Raw genomic sequence first — 20251 nt, forward strand, 5'->3', positions numbered from 1 at the left:
ATCCCTCTGCTTCAGCCTCCTGCGCAGCTAGGACTACAGGCACATGCTACCATGCCTGGCTAATTTTTTAAAAACTTTTTTGCAGAGATGGGTCTTGCTGTGTTGTCTAGGCTGGTCTTGACTTCTGGCAAGTGATCCTCCTTCCTTGACCTCCCAAAGTGCTGGGATTACAGGCACAAGCCACTATGCCTGGCCAAAAAAATAAAATTTTAATTAAAAAAAGTAGGGTTGGTGATATTTTAAGTTATAGTTCCCAAATGCTGGTCTGCAAATCATGAATACCCATGAAGAATAATTTAATCCACCGTGAAATCAGAAAAAAACTATGTTGTTAATTTTTCATAATGCTGAATTCATTTAATTTGAAGGACCAGATTTTAATCTTAAGTACTTTTTATAGAAGTGTTAGTAGTCAGTACCTGTCAATGTAATGTTTATTTACAATGGGAAAAATTAAAAGTTGGCATCATTACACCAATTCCTCACATTTGAGTCCTGAAATTTTAAAGCATTCTAAATCACCAATTTACACTTGGCTTTTGTTCTCATGTCAAATACCTGTTTTTACACATTATTTCGGAAGGCATTCCTCCTGTGTATTTCATGGTGTCGACTAAGTGATGAGTTATAGCTGAAGGCTTTTCCACATTCGTTACATTCATAAGGTTTTTCTCCAGTGTGATGTCTCTGATGTTTTTTAAAGGATGAATCATGCCTATAGGCTTTTCCACAGCGATTGCATTCATATGCTTTCACTCCCGTATGAACAGTTTTATGGTTGCTAAGGTGTATCCTCTGCCTAAAGGCTTTTCCACATTCTTTACATTTGTAGGGTCTCTCCCCAGTATGGATCCTCTGGTGATGTGTTAGATATGCTCTATGACTAAAGGTTTTACAACATGCAGTGCATGCGTAGGGCTTCTCCCCAGTATGAATTCTTATATGTTCACTAAGGTGTCTAATCTGTCTAAAGGTTTTCCCACATTCATTGCAAGTAAAGGGTTTCTCTCCAGAATGAGTCCTCAAATGTTGAACCAAGCTAATGTTCTGGCTGAAAGCTTTCTGACATTTATCACATACATAGGGTTTCTCCCCAGTGTGAGTTCTATGATGCTGATTAAGTGATGAGCGATGTCTGAAGGCTTTCCCACATTCCTCACATTCAAAGGGTTTCTCACCAGTATGGATTCTCTGGTGTGTACTGAGGGATGCACTTTGACTAAAGGCCCGTCCACATTCCTTACATCTGAAAGGTTTCTCACCAGTATGAATTCTCATATGTTCAGTAAGGTGAATAGGTTGTTTGAAGATTTTTTCACATATATTACATTCATAGGTTTTTGTTCTTATGTAACTTGTTGGATGATTAATCAAATCTAATTTGTATGTGTTCCGCTTTGTAGGTGTATCATATTTATGGTGCCTCTGTTCAATAACAACATTTGAACGCATCATTATATTTTCCCCAAATTTGTTAGTTTCTTGGACTCTCTTCTTATGGGTCAAGATGGCTTGTCTCACATCTCTCACACAAGTTTCCTGGTGCCTTTCTAAGACATCATCATATGTGGAGGCTTTTCTCAATGTGGAATAAATGATATCATCTCTCATGAACCTCTCCATCATAATGCCATGATATAAGCGCTCCTGTGAAATGGCACTCTTTGCACTTGACTCAATGGTTTCCATTTTACTCTTCAAGTCTGAAAGAAATGAAAAAAAGCTTTGAAAAACCAATTACTGTAGTGGTTATGGAACAGAGATTTAGACAACAATATGGATAAGTGCATGAGATTTTGACTATATTGAAATATGATTATGCTGCTTGAAGAGGTAATGGGAAAGCAAATTAAGAAACAGTGAACAGGTTAAAAGTGTCATATTACATATATATTTATATATATATAAATTTATATATATATAAAATTTATAAATATATATATTTGAGTCTTTTAGTCCTGCTCTAATAATACTAAGTAATAAAATTTCAGAGCTATGACTAAAGAATATAAATATTTTAATTGACAACTACTTTTGGAAAACAATCTCAGAAAGATAAAAAGATGTTTCCCTCCCCACTCTGGCAGCAGCAGGAGACATTATAGTTCAAAAAATACGGTTTGAGCTAAGAATATACACAAGAACATTATGCTGTCTTTCATTGAAACGTGTGTGTGTGTGTGTGTGGGTATATATATTTCTTTCTATGGTTACTAATATGTTCATGAAAGTATTACTTATACAAAGGAGACTTGTAAGAAACCCAGACTGCTGCTAGGTTCTAGGAAAATCCCTTTAAGATTTTTACTTGATCAATTTGTTGCACCATTACTAATATTTCAACTGACAGGTCTGTATGTATTCCTGAAAGGTATAATTTCTTATAAGATTTTTTAGCCAACACAGATGGATCATTAGCAATTCAAAATGTCAAATTCTAAATGACGACAGACAATAATAATGTCTAATAATATCTACACTCTGCAGGTCCCTGATTCTGGTCTTGAATAGGAGAGGAGGAAAAGAAGATAGGGGAAAAGAAAAGAAGCCATTTATGCATCCCTCCCTAATTCAGTATCCGAGCATGAGAGAGTCTCAAGCAAGTGGGGAAGAAGAGAGGATTTCGTTTTGAATGAAGTTAGGAGTTTTTATTATTGCACTGAACTAAATAGGCATTTTACTAAAGTCAAGACTGTTCTTGTTATTTAAAGGAATGGGATCATCAATGGAACTCTTTGAGATTTCATCCAGAGGCTGGGAAAGAACATTCATGGTAGCTTTTATTGTTATTTTCATTATTGTAAGTTGAGGAAGAGAAAACCCAGGAAAATACACAAACAATGATTGGATTAATAACAGAATAAAACAAGGTGGCTGCATAAAAGGTCAATATTCAAAATCAAGTTTGTTATTACATACCAGCAACATAATTTTTTTTTTTTTTTTGGAGACGGAGTTTCGCTCTAGTTGCCCAGGCTGGAGTGCAATGGCACGATCTTGGCTTACGGCAACCTCCACACCCTGGGTTCAAGTGATTCTTCTACCTCAGCCTCCCGAGTAGCTGGGATTACAGGCATGCACCACCACACCTGGCTAATTTTGTATTTTTAGTAGAGACGGGGCTTCACCATGTTGGTCAGGCTGGTCTCGAACTCCTGACCTCAGGTGATCTGCCCGCCTTGGCATCCCAAAGTGCTGGGATTATAGGCATGAGCCACCACACCTGGCCAGCAACATAATTTTTTTTTTCCTTTTTTTTTTTTGAGACGGAGTCTCGCTCTGTCGCCCAGGCTGGAGTGCAGTGGCCAGATCTCAGCTCACTGCAAGCTCCGCCTCCCGGGTTTATGCCATTCTCCTGCCTCAGCCTCCCGAGTAGCTGGGACTACAGGCGCCCGCCACCTCGCCCGGCTAGTTTTTTATGTATTTTTAGTAGAGACGGGGTTTCATCGTGTTCGCCAGGATGGTCTCGATCTTCTGACCTTGTGATCTGCCCGTCTCGGCCTCCCAAAGTGCTGGGATTACAGGCTTGAGCCACTGCGCCCGGCCTAACATAATTTTTAAAAATATACCTGTTCACGACTGAGGCTTGGGGAAAAGAAAAGGAAAAAAAATACCACCTACAATAGCAACAAAATGTAAGATTTTCAGAATCAATCTAACAAAAAATGTACAATACGTACAAGAGAAAATCCTGAAATGTTACCGAAAAAAATTAGGAAATATCAATAAACGGAGTGCTATATCATATTCCTGGACAGGAGGATTCGATAGCACAACAATGTTAACTCCCCCAAATTGATCTAGAAATTCAATTCTATTCCAATCAAAATGCCAGCAGAGTATCTGTGGGTGTGATTTGATGCTCTGATTACATAATTCAAATAGAACAACAAGGAACCAAGAATAAACAGAACAATTTTAAAGAACAAGGTGGGTGAACTACCTCTACCACATATTAAGTCTCACTATGAAAGTTTTTAAGATACCCTGGCATTAGAGTAAGGACAGAAAAACAAAATAATAAAACAACATAAAGAGAGAAACACAATAGAAAAAGAATATGCAAAACAGAAATAGACCCAAACATATGAAGAAACTTGACAGGTGACACAGCACATTAACTATTCCTGGACTGATTATCCATGTGGAAAAAGTTAATCAGATTTCCACCTCATACATACAAATGTATTTATATAAAATAAATTCCAGATGAATTAAACCTAAATGTGAAAAGCAAAACTTTGAAAATATAGGAATATGTAGAAACATATATGTATGATACACGTATATGATAAAATGGAGGATAGCAGGGCACAGCAGCATGCACCTGTAGTCCCACCTACTAAAGAGGGTGAGGCAGAAGAATCACTTGAGCCCAGGACTTCGAGGCTAGCTTGGGCAACACAGCAAGACCCAGTCTCTAAAAACAATTTTTTTTAAAGTTTACAAAAAAGGAGAATAACAAGGCATAAAATGGTTTCTTAAACAAAAAGCACAAACAATAAAGAAAAACCTGATAAATTCAGTAACATTAAATTGAGAAACTCACATCTATCAAAAGACACTAATTTTGAAAAGTCAAAGATGGGCCACTGACCTAGGGTAAACATTTGCAAAACATAAAGCTATCAAGATTATCCAGAATGAATACACACACACACACACACACACACACACACACATATATTTTTTTCTACAAATCAATAAGAAAAAAGATTATAGAAACATTGGCATGGGATATAAACAGGTAATTAACAGAAGAGCCTGGCATTAGAGTAAGGACAGAAGAAGAGATGGATGGATGGTCAATGAACATGAGAAATATACTTCCTTTCACTAGTAGTCAGGAAAATGAAAGAAACAAGATACCATAACCCAATGAATTTACAAAAATCTTAAAGTTTGGCAATAACAAATGTTGACAAAGATGCTGAGTTATGGAAACTCTCAAGCCCTGTTAATGGGAGAATAAACTGGTGTAACTGCTTTGAAGAGCAAATTGGTAATACCCAGCAAAAGGAAAGTGCATATATTCTACAACCCAACAATTTTGCTTCTACCAACTATCTTAGAGAAACACTTGCGTTATGTATACAAGAAGTTATGGACACAAAGTTTTGCTGCAGAATATCTGTAACTCCCAAATTTGGAAACAATGTAAATGTCTATCAACAGGAAAATAAATAAGAAAATTGTGGCTTATTAACTCAATGGAAATGAATGAACTAGAATAACATACTGAGGAATATCACCAGGGTTGAATGAGAAAAGCAAAAGGAAGACGTATATACACCATTTATTTAAAGAAAAAGAACATACAAAACAATGCTATATATTGTTTAATATGTATACACTAATATACATGGACTGCTTTTACTACATTATACATGCAATAAAAGCATGAAGACATGGGAATGATATTTCAATGCAGAGTGGTTATTTCAAAAGGTGTAAGGGGGACAGTGGAGCTTCAACTCTGTTTCATTTCTTAGTCTAGGTGGAAGCTACACATAAATGTGTTATAATGTTTTCTATGCCTTTCTGAAAGTCTAAAATATTTCACAATAAAAAGCAAAGTTTGAGGAGATTGTTAGGGACCACAAGATTTGGTGAGAAGGAATCCTTTGGTAATTTCTCTTACAGGAGTTTTCATGAAGTAGCTGTTACAAAAACTTAAGATATGTAAGTTAAAAAGAGAATGAGAATTGAAGCTGGAATTGTAAAATGAACATTGGCAAAAAGTAAAAATGGAGTGTAGGAAAATTAACGATTTGTACAATGCAATGAAAAGAGATTGATTTTCTGTGAAAATACCACATACATCTGACTGCTTAGAGAAAGCTTTAGATCGGCAGCCCTTAGGATACTGGAGAAAGGGAAAATCAAGCTCAACCTTAATGAGGACAAGACTGCTCTTTCCTCCAACTCCAGAGAGACTTTTGCAAGGGCTCAGTGAAGCAAAGGGGTAAGGAAGGGAGGGGTGATATTAGTTTACTGGAGGCTCCGTACAGTGGTCTGAGCCGTCCCCACAGCCGAGGCTTTGAGCACTCTGACCTATATATTAAAATTCCATCTGCCTTGGTGATTTGGTTTGAATATTTATCCCCTTCAAATCTCATGGTGAAATGTGATCCCCAGTGTTGGAGGTGGGGCCTGGTGGGAGGTGTTGGGTCATGGGGGTGGATCATTCACGAATGAGTGTCCTCCCCATGGTAATGAGTGAGTTCTCACTCTGAGTTCACATGAGATCTGGTTGTTTAAAAAGCCTGGCACCGGCTGGGCACGGTGGCTCATGCCTGAAATCCCAGCACTTTGGAAGGCCGAGGCGGGTGGATCACAAGGTTGAGATTGAGACCATCCTGGCTAACACAGTGAAACCCCATTTCTACTAAAAATACAAAAATTAGCTGAGCGTGGTGGCGCGTAACTGTAGTCCCAGGTACTCGGGAGGCTGAGGCAGGAGAATCGCTTGAACCCCAGAGGCAGAGGTTGCAGTGAGCCAAGATTGCACCACTGTACTCCAGCCTGGCAACAGTGCGAGACTCTGTCTAAAAAAAAAAAAAAAAAAGAAAGAAAGAAAGAAGGAAAAAGAAAAAGAAAAAGAGCCTGGCACCTCCTCCTTCACTCTTATGCTCCAGCTCCCACCATGTAATATGCCTTTCACCGTGATTGTAAGCTTCCTGAGGCCCTCACCAGGAGCAGATGCCAGCGCCATGCTTCCTGTACAGCCTGCAGAACCATCCAATTAAACTTTTCTTTATAAATTATGGAGTCTCAGGTATCCCTTTATAGCAACACAAAAACAGACTAACACACTTGGTCTCACCTGAACTGGGATCTCCTGGGCCTTCTTTCTCTGCCATCCATGGCTCTTCTCCTTTCTCTAATTGGGATATCACACTAGGTTTGGAAAGTTGATATCCTGCTTATGTAGTAAAAAAAGAGTGTGAATGTTTATGCTGATGTCTAAGAACCATCCCCAGAGTTTTGTTCAAGTCTTCTGGTATTCAGGGCCTCCACAAGTGAAAAGGGGTGGGTCTTTCTATTCTAACTCTGTGTAGTAAAGTTGTTCCCCAAGAAAGTCAAATCGGATATGCCCTCACTACGTTTTCGAAGGGAATAAGACATCTTTAATACAGAACCAAAAATCAAGCCTCAAGGAATCCACACATCAACAATTTAAAATAATGACTCTCCTGTAATGGGTGGGTTTCTGGATACATGGATAGCCAAGTCTTACCCACTGACACCAAGTTGCTGTAGTTCTCCAGCATCACCTCTCGGTACAGATTCTGATAAGCAGGAGCCAACTGCCCCCACTCTTCCTGGGTGAAGTCAACAGATATGTCCTTGAAAGTCAACAATTCCTAGAACATCAAACACATTTCTGTTTAGCTGGAGACCACTTCTGTTAAGTTCCAAGGAGTTCTGATGGTATTCTAAATTCTGAGAGATTCTAAACTTACTTTTATCAGGAGCCTTCTCTGGATCTGTTTGGAGATCCTTTGATCTCCAAATCTGATCAACAAAACTGTCTGGAACTGTAGTCTGTCTGGATCTTTAATCTGGAGATTACTATAAATAATGTAACATATAGAAAGACAGATGGTGATACATGCCTAAGAAAAAAAATTAAGCAGAATAAGAGACATTGGGAGAACCAGAGTGAGGGTAGGATAATCTTTTATGTAAAGTGGTTGGGGAAGGCTCTCTAAAAGGGTGATATTTGACCAGAGACATAAATTCAGTAAAAGAGAGAACCACATGGAAATCTGAGAGAAAAGCATCCTGGGCAGGTGCAAAGGACCTAAGGTGAGAGCATCTTTGGCTTGAGGAACAGGAAAGTGAACAGCATGGCTAGAGGTAGCCTGGTTGATGAGAGAGTGGAAGGAGATGAAATCAGAGAGGTGGAGATGAGGAACAGGGTGGGATGGGGATAGAGGTTCCCCCACCACCTCGCACACTTATTGTCACAAAGACCTATGCATTCTTACTGAGCTTGAATTCTGAGGCCCTGCTGGAGTTTAATGTAAAAAGGAACAAAACTGTCTGGAACTGCAGTCTAATCCCTTCCTAGCTCAAATGCTAAAAAGATAAAAAGGAAAGCCCTCAGCATTGGTGGCATGGGCTAATTAGAAGTATACTCAATCAAAAAGCTGTGTGACAGCCAGAGTTCAGCCACAGCTCTAGGAGGAGCCCCTCACCTTAACCACCAGAGAGACGAAAGGGTTTGGAAATAGAACAAACCAAAACAAATGAAGAAACTATATGTGTGTGTGTGTGGGGGGGGGGGTGTGTATATACATACAAAACACACACATATATGTATGTATATACACCTACACTCCTGCCTTGGCCCCTCTAAGTGTTGGGATTACAGGCATGAGACACTATGCCTGGCCGAGAGATGACTTTTTACTGTGATAAGCAATTTCTGGAGAGATGAAGTGCTAATGCAGAGATGCTTAGCATCACACTGAATTTTAAGTAGATACTTGAAACACCTGAGCTCACTACAATAGCCACAGGAGATAGCTATAAAATTATCATAGTAATGCAATATGTGCACTATAGTTTATTTTATGCAGTAGTGATTTAATACTGCATCTTTACATTTGTTTACATTTCTCTCAACTGCGAATGGCACCAAGAATAGTCTGTGCATACAAGTTTTGAAAATTTTAAACTTTTTATAATAGATACGTGTATCTGTTATGGTAGTAAATAAAATAGACTAGTATATACATATATTTTATGTATTCATAACATACCTAACTTTTTCTTAATTTTTTCGATACTCCTAGACTACACGGTCCATCTGCAAGTTTTTCCAAATTGTCACAAATCTCCAAAAAATGTTTCAATATATTTATTGAAAAAAGTCTGTATAGAGGTGGACCTGCACAGTTCAAATCTGCGCTGCTCAAGAATCAACTCTAGGCCGGGTGTGGTGGCTCACGCCTGTAATCCCAGCACTTTGGGAGGCTGACACGGGCAGATCACGAGGTCAAGAGATTAAGACCATCCTGGCCAACATGGTGAAACCCCGTCTCTACTAAAAATACAAAAATTAGCTGGGCGTGGTGGTGCATGCCTGTAGTCCCAGCTACTCGGAAGGCTGAGGCAGGAGAATCGCTTGAACCTGGGAGGCAGAGGATGCAGTGAGCCGAGATCTGGCTACTGCACTCCAGCCTGGCAACAGAGCAAGACTCCATCTCAAAAAAAAAATAAAAAATAAAAAAAGAATCAACTGTAAATGAAAATTCTACAAGTGAAAAATACAGTATCTACAAAATTCATTGGATGGGCTTAAAGTAGATTAGACCATGATGAAGATAAGATCAGTGCTCAGTGAAACTTAAGATGGGTCAATAAATATTATTCAAACTAGAGTACCAAGAGGAAAAAAATATGTGGGATAATATCAAGTGGTCTATTATACATGCAATTAGAATCTCAGGGCTAGGTGGGGTGGCTCATGCCTGTAATCCCAGCACTTCGTAAGGCCAAGGCAGGAGGATTGCTTTAGCTCAGGAGTTTGAGACCAGCCTAGGCAACATAGGAAGACCCTATCTCTACAAAAAAATACAAAAATTAGTCAGGCATGGTGGCACACACCTGCAGCCCCAACTACTCAGGAGCTCAGGAGGCTGAGGTAGGAGGATTGCTTAAGCCTGAGAGGTAGAGGAGGGAGGGAGGGAGGGAAGGAGAGAGGAAGGGAAGAAAGCAAGAAGGAAGGGAGGGAGAAAGAGCAATCTCAGAAAACAGAATAGGTAGAAAAAATATTTGAAACATAATGGCTGAAGATTTTCCAAACTAATGGGAAAAAAATCAACCCACAGATCCAAGAAGCTCAGCAAACCCTAAAAAGGATAAACTCAAAAGAAAATCACAGCAAGGCACTGTGGCTCATGCCTGTAATCCCAGCACTTCGGGAGGCCATGACGGCAGATCACTTGAGGTCAGGAGTTTGAGACCAGCGTGGCCAACGTGGTGAAACCCCATCTCTACTAAAAACAAAAAAAAAATAAAAAAAAATTTTTTTTAAATAAGCCTGGGTGTGTCCTAGCTACTTGAGAAGCTGATGTGAGAGGATTGCTTGAACCCGGGAGGTGAAGGTTGCAGTGGGCCAAGATCATGCCACTGCACTCCTGCCTGGATGACAGAGCAAGACTCGTCTCAAAAAACAACAACAACAACAACAACAAATCACACCTATGCACATCAGATAAAAGTTGGTATAAAACAGACACATTGGCCAGGTGTGGTGGCTCACACCTGTAATCCCAGCACTTCGGGAGACTGAGGCGGGCAGATCACGAGGTCAGGAGATTGAGACCATCCTGGCTAACATGGTGAAACCCTGTCTCTACTAAAAATACAAACAATTAGCCGGGCGTGGTGGCGGGCGCCTGTAGTCCCAGCTACTCGGGAGGCTGAGGCAGGAGAACGGCATGAACCCGGGAGGCGGAGCTTGCAGTGAGCCGAGATCGCGCCACTGCACTCCAGCTTGGGCGACAGAGCAAGACTCTGTCTTAAAAAAAAAAAAAAGAAAACGAAAAAGAAAAAAAACAGATACATCACATAAACAGAATAACAGCTGCCTTCTCATCACAGATAATACAATCTAAAAGATAATGGAACATTGTTAAAGTACTTAAAGAAAAAGCAGTCAACCTAGAATTATTTATCCAATAAGATCCTCAAATAGGAATATAAAGAAATGTTTAGATCAATGAAAGTTGTGAGAATTTGTCACTAGAACACCCACATTATAAGAAATGCTAAACAAAGTTCTTTAAGCTGAAGGGAAATAATACAAGATAGAAACCTGGAATGAAAGGAAAAAAGGAAGAGTGCCTAAATGGATAAATATAAGGGCAAATACGAAAGATGTGGTTTTTTCCATGTTCATAGTTTGTTATAAGACAGTTTACTATTAAAAGCAAAACTAAGAACAATGTACTGTGGTGTTTTTACACGTAAAACAAAATGTATATTGACAAAATGCTAAGAGTGGGAAAGAGTATATGAAAATATAATGTAAGTCTTTCATATCATATGTGAAGCCATAAAACATTAATTCAAAGTAACTGTGGAATGTTACTTTTGTAACATGTGTAATGTTAAATACAATGTGTAACATTCCACAGTTACTTTGAATTAATATTATATGGCTTCGCATATATGACTGTTTTTAGTGGTTGTTAGAGCAACCACTAAAAACAAATCAAAGAACTGGCCAGACTCAGTGGTTCAGCCTGTAATCCCAGTACTCTGGGAGGCCAAGGTGGATGCATCACCTTAGGTCAGGAGTTTGAGACCAGCCTGGCCACCATGGAGAAACCTCGTCTCTACTAAAAATACAAAAATTAGCTGGGCATGGTGGTGGGAGCTTATAATCCCAGCTACTCAAGAGGCTGAGGCAGGAGAATCGCTTGAACCCGGAAGGTGGAGGTTGCAGTGAGCTGAGATCATGCCACTATACTCCAGCTTGGGCAACAAGAGTGAAACTCTGTCTCAAAAAAACAAAACAAAACAAAAAACAAAAAACCAGAAAGCAGGCCGGGCGGGGTGGCTCATGCCTATAATCTCAGCATTTTGGGAGGGCAAGGCAGGCAGATCACGAGGTCAGGAGATCGAGACCATTCTGGCTAGCACAGTGAAATCACATCTCTGCTAAAAATACAAAAAAAAAAAAAAATTAGGCAGGTGTGGTGGCATGCACCTGTAGTCCCACCTACTCAGGAGGCTGAGGCAGGAGAATTGCTTGAACCCAGGATGCAGAGGTTGCAATGAGCTGAGATCGTGCCACTGCACTCCAGCCTGGGTGACAAAGCAAGATTCTGTCTCAATTAAAAAAAAAAAAACTCAAAGAACTGTAGCTTAAAGGTCATTAGAGGACATAAAATGGAATACTGAAAAATGATTCAATGCAAAAGAAGGCAGAAAAAGGCTGGGCACAGTCGCTCACACCTGTAATTCCAGCACTCTCGGAGGCTGAGGTGGGCAGGTAACTTGAGGTTAGGAGTTTGAGACCAGCCTAGCCAACATGGTGAAACCCCATCTCTACTAAAAATACAAAATTAGCTGGGCGTTGTGGTAGGCGCCTATAATCTCAGCTACTCAGGAGGCTGAGGCAGGAGAATCACTTGAACCCAGGAGGCGGAGGTTGTAGTGAACCGAGGTCACACCACTGCACTCCAGCCTGGGTGACAGAGTGAGACTCTGTCTTTAAAAAAACAAAACCAAACAAAAAATAAGAAGGCAGGAAAAGAGAAACATAAAAACAAAGGCTAGATAGGATAAATAGCAAACAAAAACAAAAGTATACACTTAGACCCAACCATACGGATTGCTTTATTTTTTATTTTATTTTATTATTATTTTTTTTGAGACGGAGTTTTGCTCTTGTTGCCCAGGCTGGAGTGCAGTGGCGCAATCTTGGCTCATGCAACCTCCACCTCCCGGGTTCAAGTGATTCTCCTGCCTCAGCCTCCCGAGTAGCTGGGATTACAGGCACACGCCACCACGTCCAGCTAATTTTGTATTTTTAGTAGAGACGGGGTTTCTCCATGTTGGCCAGGCTGGTCTCAAACTCCTGACCTCAGGTGATCTGCCCGCCTGGCTCCCAAAGTGCTGGAACCTGTGTGAGCCACCACACCCAGCCACTTTAGCTTTTTACAATCTCAGTTTCCTCAAATAAGAAGTTCAAATGCTAATATCTGCCATCTAGGATTGGAATATATTGCAGCTTTATTTATAGTAATATGGAAGAAGTAACGACAATAGTCTAAAGAGTTATCGCTACATTCTTCCATCTGGAATTTTTCACTTCTTACATTTATCATAAACTGATGGGATTAAAGGATTACATTTTTTAAAACTGAAATACAATTTACATACAGGAAAATACACTAAGAAAGTGTATAGTTTGGGCTGGGTGCAGTGGGCTTATCTGTAATCCCAGCACTTTGGGAGGCTGAGGCAGAAGGATTGCTTGAGCTCAAGAGTTTGAGACCAGTTGGGCAACATAGTGAGACCCTATTTTTTTGTGTCATTTTTTTAATTGGCAGAGTATGGTGGCATGTTCCTGTAGTCCTAGCTACTTGGGAGGCTTAGGCAGGAGAACTGCTCAAGCCCAGGAGTTTGAGGTTGCAGTGAGCTATGATTGTACCACTGCACTGCAGTCAGAGCTACAAAGTGAGATTCAGTCTCTACAAAAAAAAAAAAAAATTAAAAAAGGTGTACGGTTTGACTTTGACATACGTAACATCATGTAATCAAATCAAGATAGAGAACATTTCCACCATCTCAGAACGTTCCCTCATGCCCCTTTTTAATCAGTATTCCACTCCATGCCGAGTCGATCCATCAGTTGATTCCACCCCACTCCCAGATCTCATTTTAAAATGATATCTCTATTTTTTAAAAAGAATATATGGTCTGTAGTTGTTAGGCGTAGTGTTCCTTCCATAAGTGTTAATTAGGTTAAATTGGTTGATAGTGTTGTTCAAATCTTCTGTATCCTTGATGAGTTTTTGTCTACTCATCAATTACTGAGAGAGGAGTGTTAAAGTTTCTAATTATTGTGATTTTGTCTCTCTCTCTCTTTAGTTCTGGCAATTTTGCTTTATTTTGAAGTTCTGTCATCACGTGTATAGACACTTAGAATTGTTGACCCTCTTATTATTACGAAATGTCCCTTTTTGCCTAGTAATATTTCTTTTCCAGAAGTCCATTTGCGTGATATAATATATACCTCCAATGTTCTTTTAATTATTGTTTGTACGGTATAGCTTTTTCATCTTTTTACTTTAAACTTGAAACTCCATCTCAAAAAAAAAAAAAGCTAAAGTAATTGCCCCAGATCACTGAGTAACTAGAAATTAGATGTTGTACCATCTAATTTCAGAACTCCAGTTCATTTCACTTAAAACTCTTCTGTCCTCCAATAAGATCTCCTCTTTAAGTCTTTCTTTCACATTTATTCTACAATTTTTCTTCCATTTCATCTATGTTTCCAATAGGCAGTACAGACTATCCCATTTGTGACACCCTGTTGTAGCTGCTCTCAGTGGCTACTCTAGCTTTGCTGCCCAGCCTGTCTGATGTGTGTACTGTGTGTGTGGCCTATTTCTTCCCTACTCACTTCTCCTTTGGTTCTGGTTTGACCTCTGTTCTCAATATTACACTTAAGGTCACCTCTCCAAGTTCACAGTAATACATGTACATCACTAAGAAAGTCAGAACCTTCTTACCTATTTTGATTTTGAGTATTTTATTGAGATTTCTCTTAGATCTCAAGTGGTATCAATTGGTTTTTAGGGGCTAGAATTATATCACTCATTTCACTTTCTTTATAGAAAGTAGCATAATACTAGATTTAGATGTTGGTGAGAAACAAGAGTGACATGGAGGGAGACCCCTGTGAGTAGGGAAATTGCCACCACTGGAGCCCAATTTTCTGTAAAAGGGCAACTTGCATTGAGCTCCCCAGGTTGAATTTGTTAGTCTTAATACCCTACCTCACCACCACTCCCACCTCTGCAAAAGACAGAATCCCTACTCACGTGGGATTCTGCTGTCGGGAGTCCAGGGGTCACTTCATCCTCTACACTTTCTCTCTGGGTCTTTAGGTCATCAGCATCCTGAGACAGCAGAGCTGGGGAGGGAAAAGAGCCATGGGCTTTGTATCTCCCAAAATCACCCAAATAGAGAAACTGCCTGCAGACCCGCTCAATGTGGCTCCTCCCTGAAAAGGTTCACAAAGGGGGACATTGAGAGTGACTCAAGAGCAGCCTGAAGCCTCTTTAATGAGGAGGACCTGCCGCAAGTTGCCTTGGGCATTCATGTTTCCCGATGATCAAAAACTATGTATGAGAGAACAAAGTATTTAAATGGAGAATTCTTTAAATCCCACTCCCCCTCCAAAAAACTCTACCAATGGTCAATACTGGTCCAAAAGCACAGCCACTCCTTTGTTCAAAAATCATCAAAGGTTCCCCACTGACAAGAAAGAAAAATCCAAACACTTCACCATGGACTTCAAGGCACTCTACAATCTGCCCAAAGCATATTTTCTCAACAATGGGTACCACTACACTACCATCCTTTATACATAGGACACACCAACCCACCACATTCTTAGTCAGTCAGGCTAAAGATTCTCAGTCGAACTAAAGATTCCCCATTTTCTTCAAGGCACCCACTTTTGTATCCTTTCCCCAAATCTACACAAAAAACCTAAGACATTCTTCAAGGCCCAAATCAATGTTACCTGCTCTGTGAAAATTTCTTAAATACATACAACCAGGCCAGGCGCAGTGGCTCATGCCAGTAATCCCAGCACTTTGGGAGGCTGAGGCAGGTGGATCACGAGGTGAGGAGTTCAAGACCAGCCTGGCCAATATGGTTAAACCCCATCTCTACTAAAAATACAAAAACTATAACAAAAACTATAACTGCCTGCAGACCCACTCAATGTGGCTCCTCCCTGAAAAGGTTCACAAAGAGGGACATTGAGAGTGACTCAAAACTATAACAACGTATAAGGTAATTAAGGTCACAAACTTCGGTGAAACCCTTGAAGTCCAAATCTTCTTGATATTGTGAATTGTACCCCTTCCAGTTTAGTTTCTTCTGGACTTTCCTTACCTAACTGACCACCTTTTAAAATGTGCATACATTATGATTAAAATTGGGCCTCTACTGTGATGATTCCTATTTCCTCTCATGTTTTAAAGTACAAACTAACATTCAATAAACATTACCATCAAGTAGTGCAGACATTTGTATGCATTTCCTTGGTTCAATTTGTTGTGACCTTACCAGTTTTGAATTGGAATTGCACCATTTCATAGATAAAGGAAACTAAGTATACTGCTGCACTTTTAAGTTTTCCAAACAGTGTTTAAAAATTGCATGGTTTTAATTTTTTAAACTCAGTTTAAAAAGACTAAAACATTCTTTCAAAAGAGGCATCTAAATGTGTTCCTAATTTTGTATATAGGCTTAGGTTTTGTAACCAATGAAAAAAAGCTGCTATCAAATATGAAAAAAAAAAAATGCAAAAATTAGCCAGGCATGGTAGCAGGCACCTGTAGTCCCAGTTGCTCGGGAGGCTGAGGCAGGAGAATCACTTGAGCCTGGGAGGCAGAAGTTGCAGTGAGCCGAGATCGTGCCACTATACTCCTGCCTGGGCGACAAAGTGAGACTTCGTCACAAAAAAAAAAAAAAAAATTACAACCAGAACAAAGTGTCCTGTCTCTTGTGTTCCAAAAGGACTTTTCTTAGGCCACTTCTATTATTTTGATTGAGGTGTATGCCTATCTCCATCCACTGGTAATCAGAATTAGAGATAATTATTCATTTTTCCATCTTTTAAGATGCTTAGCCAAAGTCCCTGCCTGACACGGCTAAAACAATAAATATTGGCTGAATGTAAAGCATTAAATGTATGAATTAAAACACCACATGAGACACATGACTTCCTCCATCCTTCTATTTACTGCTAACCAGACCACTAAAGAAGGTGTGATTTTGGGGCATCACTCCCACAGTTCAGGATAACATGAGAGTAATCTGGCATGTCATTCCTGCCTCTCAGCAGATGAAAACAATGATACTTGTGATAAATATTGGGTTGGGGTGAAAACCATTGGAACCTGTGCCGGAAAACCCTTAGAGGACTTAAGGAGGGCAGAAATCTTAGACCCCTGTCTGTGAATCACATTCCCACACTCAGGCACCACTGGTGGAGAACACCTTGTGTTCTGTCTTCCTGCCGCATGTAGTATCTGAAAATGGGTGATGAGAGCAGCTGAAAGCACGTGTCACAAGGAGTCCATGCTGGAACCCAAGATTTTCCCTCACAGCTGTCCCCTTCCCAAAAACCACAAGAAATGAACCCACAAAGAACCTTCTCTCTTTCTCTCCACTTCAATGAAGTGTGTACCCATCTTTTCCCACACAAATGAGATCCCTTTCTTCCCCCCTCCATCAGTCCATTCTCACCCTTTCCTTCAAACATTTTAGTCACATCCTCCCACAGCGGCACCCCCTCCGTGGCCTTCTTTGGATGTTGCAACTTCACCCAGGTGCTGGCCTTGGTAGGCAGGGTGATCAGGAGCTGCTGTGGCATGACGACTGCCTGACTGGACTTGTCCACTTCTGGTGAGGAAACTGCCAGAAGCTCTGATGAGAGGCTTCACAGCTGTGGGGTGTTGCTCAGATTCCAATCACTTGCCCTCAGGACTTTGGTGTGTCCCTGCAGCACCAGGACCTGGGTGTTCCTAGAGGCTGATGTGACTTTAACAATTCTGGAAAACAAACTCCCCTTTAAATCAAGCACTTTCTTTGGGAGGCAGCCAGTTAGTTAGGTTTGAGTTCATGTCTCCATAGAGGAGCAAAAGCGAAGGGAAGAGGGATCCAGAAGCACTTGTCTCCAGAACTCCAGAATCTGCAGAAATATATTTAAAACTGCAAAATACCAAAAAAAAAAAAAAAGAAAATGTTATCCATGCAGGAATAAATATAATACATGTTCCTGGATGTGGCTCCATCTCCAGGTCCATACATACACACACAAACATGCAAAGGTGTACAAACATGCACAGACCCTGCCTCGTCTTCTCTCCTTGTAAGCTGCATGCATCTTCTGCCTGGATACAGACGGGGTTTAAGAAGGCAGGCTTTGAAATCAGACAGCCTGGCTTAGAACCCTGAGACTTGCACTTAAAAGCTCTAAGACACTTCAACTCTCAGCTTCAGTTTCTTAATCTATAAAATGGAGATAATAATTGTATTCTATAGAGTTGTAATGTTGGTTGAGACAATGCTAGGCATACAGTAAACCCTTAATAAACATTGTTATAAACCTCTTATATTGCTGAATCATAGCATTAGTTTTTAAAGTGATTTTTAGAAACAATTAAATCTGAATTTAAAGTTCAAAATATGTCAACTGACATAATAATGACATAGTTGCATTTTGGCATGAGCAAGCAGTGACAGCCACATCACCACCCACGCAGATGCCCAGCAGCTGGTAAGGTCCGTTGACCCACACTGGGAAGATGCATCTTGGTTTCAGAAATGTTAAGATTGGGAAAGAGGGTATGTCTTCAAATGGTGTAAATGTAGTATAATAAGGACTACTGCAGAGTGGTAATAGGCAAACTTGGAAACAACTCAAATCCATCATTTCAACCAACCCCTAGAATCTAACCAGGTGCTTTCACCGTGACCAGGTCCAAAGTATATGGCACCCCAAGAACAGTCGGAACTATGTGGGAAGGGAGCTGGCCCAACTTTTTGAAGTTTGTTGGAGAAGGATGGGTATGTGACTTATGGGTTTGTGTGTGTGTGTGTGTGAGACTATATGCAGAGACAGGAGCTGCGTGTGTTCTAGAAATTGGAGCTTGTGAAACATATCCCACCCCTGAATACATAAAAGGTCTTGTTACCAAAGTGCAGGAATTTTCGAATCTTACTTGCGAAACAGTTAATGGCTGAGAAGCTTCATATCGAAGATGCCCCACCCTCACAGTGCTCCTAGACATGCCACCCTCGGACTTAAAAAGACTGCACACAGACTCCTACTCACCACATCGGCTTTGGACCCAGGTAGGACCAGAGATGGGGGCGTGGGAGCGCTCGCTCTTGAGGTTTTCAGCAGTAGAGTGTCTCCTTAGAGACGGACTGAGTGGTAACAGATATTGTTCCCTCCCAGCCTTTTATAGACAGACCACATCTCCACTCAACGCAATCATTCTCCAAAAAGCGTCCAGTGTTGAGGTCGGCTTCCTTCGGAAGCCCAGAGGACCCTCGGCCTCCGGAGTGGACGAGGCTCTGCTCCAAATTCCCATCAGCGGTCCGCCCGGGCGGGTGGACTTTCTCAGCCGCGCCCCCAGGAGCGAGGCTTTGAGGGCCGGAATGGCAGGTGTGCCCTGAGCCGGCGTCTTGCAGACCCGGGCGAGGATACACCTTCCTGTCTGCCCTTACACGGGACCGGCGGCTGCAGCCAAGCCCACCCAGCCCGACCTCTTAGGCCGCAGCCGAGCGTCTCGCCTGGCCTCTGCCCTCCGGCCGCGCCCTCCCGGCCGCTAGCACCGCCGGCCGCTCTAGCTTCAGCTCTGGTGGCTCCAGGGCCCACCCCACGCGGTCCCGCTGCAGCAGCAGCAGCAGCCACAACCCGCGCGTCTTCCGGCGGGTTGTGAGCCCCGGACGCCGGCTCCGCCCACGGGGGCCGGCCACGGAGCCCGCCCTCTCCCGGGAAGCAGCGCGCGCCCTCGAACCCGGAAGCTGGAAGCCGCCGGAGTGCGCCCCCGAGGGCCGCCCGGAACCGTGGGTATCGGCCACCCAGCCACACCGCCCCACGTTTCCTCACAGCGGTCCTTGGGAGACCTCCTTCAGGCTTTCCGGTGAAGCGCCTTCTCTGTCATTCATTCATTAACTCATTCATTCAGTTATCTATCCTGAGCGTGTAAGATCTACCCCCACATTCTTATAGGCCCTGAGTATACAGCAGTTAGCAAAATGCAGTTCTGCTTTCTTGGAACTTAATTACATTGAAATTATTGACAATAACAAATAGAAAAATAAATAGATAATACCCCAGGCGATGGTGAAGACTGTGAAGAAAAGGAAAGCAGGGTGGGGAGATGGTGGGCTAGGATATTTGTATCAACCCACTGTAGAAAACAACAATAAAATTAAATAAAATTCTAGAGTGTGTGTGTGTGTGTGTGTGTGTGTGCGCGTGTGTGCGTGTGTGTGTGTGTGTGTATACTTTTTTTTTTTTTTTTTTGAGACGGAGTTTTGCTCTTGTTGCCCAGGCTGGAGTGCAATGGTTTGATGTCGGCTCACCACAACCTCCGCCTCCTGTATTCAAGCGATTCTCCTGCCTCAGCCTCTGGAGTAGCTGGGATTACAGGCATGCACCACCATGCCCAGCTAATTTTGTATTTTTAGTAGAGACGGGGTTTCTCCATGTTGGTCAGGCTAGTCTCAAACTGCGGACCTCAAGTGATTGATCCGCCTTGGCCTCCCAAAGTGCTGGGATTACAGGCGTGAACCACCGCACCTGGCATATATATATAATTATTCTTGAGACAGAGTCTCTGTCCCCCAGGCTGGAGTGTAGTGGCATGATCTCCGCTCACTGCAACCTCCACCTCCCAGGTTCAAGCAATTCTCCCTGCCTCAGCCTCCTGAGTAACTGGGATTACAGACGCCTGCCACTAAGCCT

The 20251-nt window shown here is 41.6% G+C and overlaps 1 protein-coding gene across 11 annotated transcripts; it reads right to left on the minus strand.

The window, feature by feature from the left end:
- Positions 1–331: 331 nt before the first annotated feature.
- Positions 332–19251, minus strand: ZFP69 (ZFP69 zinc finger protein). Of its 11 annotated transcripts, none has more exons than XM_074011092.1 (7): positions 18608–19251; positions 17017–17481; positions 14574–14665; positions 7467–7575; positions 7241–7367; positions 6827–6922; positions 332–1703 (listed from the first exon to the last, which is right to left on the minus strand). In XM_074011092.1, the coding sequence occupies exons 5-7, from the start codon at positions 7272–7274 to the stop codon at positions 565–567; spliced, it is 1269 nt and encodes a 422-aa protein (XP_073867193.1). In that variant the 5' UTR covers positions 7275–7367; positions 7467–7575; positions 14574–14665; positions 17017–17481; positions 18608–19251; the 3' UTR covers positions 332–564. The 11 variants fall into 11 exon arrangements, with proteins under 11 accessions (XP_073867193.1, XP_073867190.1, XP_073867164.1 ...); XM_074011089.1 differs by having other exon boundaries at positions 6827–6925; XM_074011063.1 differs by having other exon boundaries at positions 7467–7619.
- Positions 19252–20251: the final 1000 nt, after the last annotated feature.

This window comes from Macaca fascicularis, chromosome 1 (assembly GCF_037993035.2).
Source record: "Macaca fascicularis isolate 582-1 chromosome 1, T2T-MFA8v1.1".
NCBI lineage: Eukaryota > Metazoa > Chordata > Mammalia > Primates > Cercopithecidae > Macaca > Macaca fascicularis.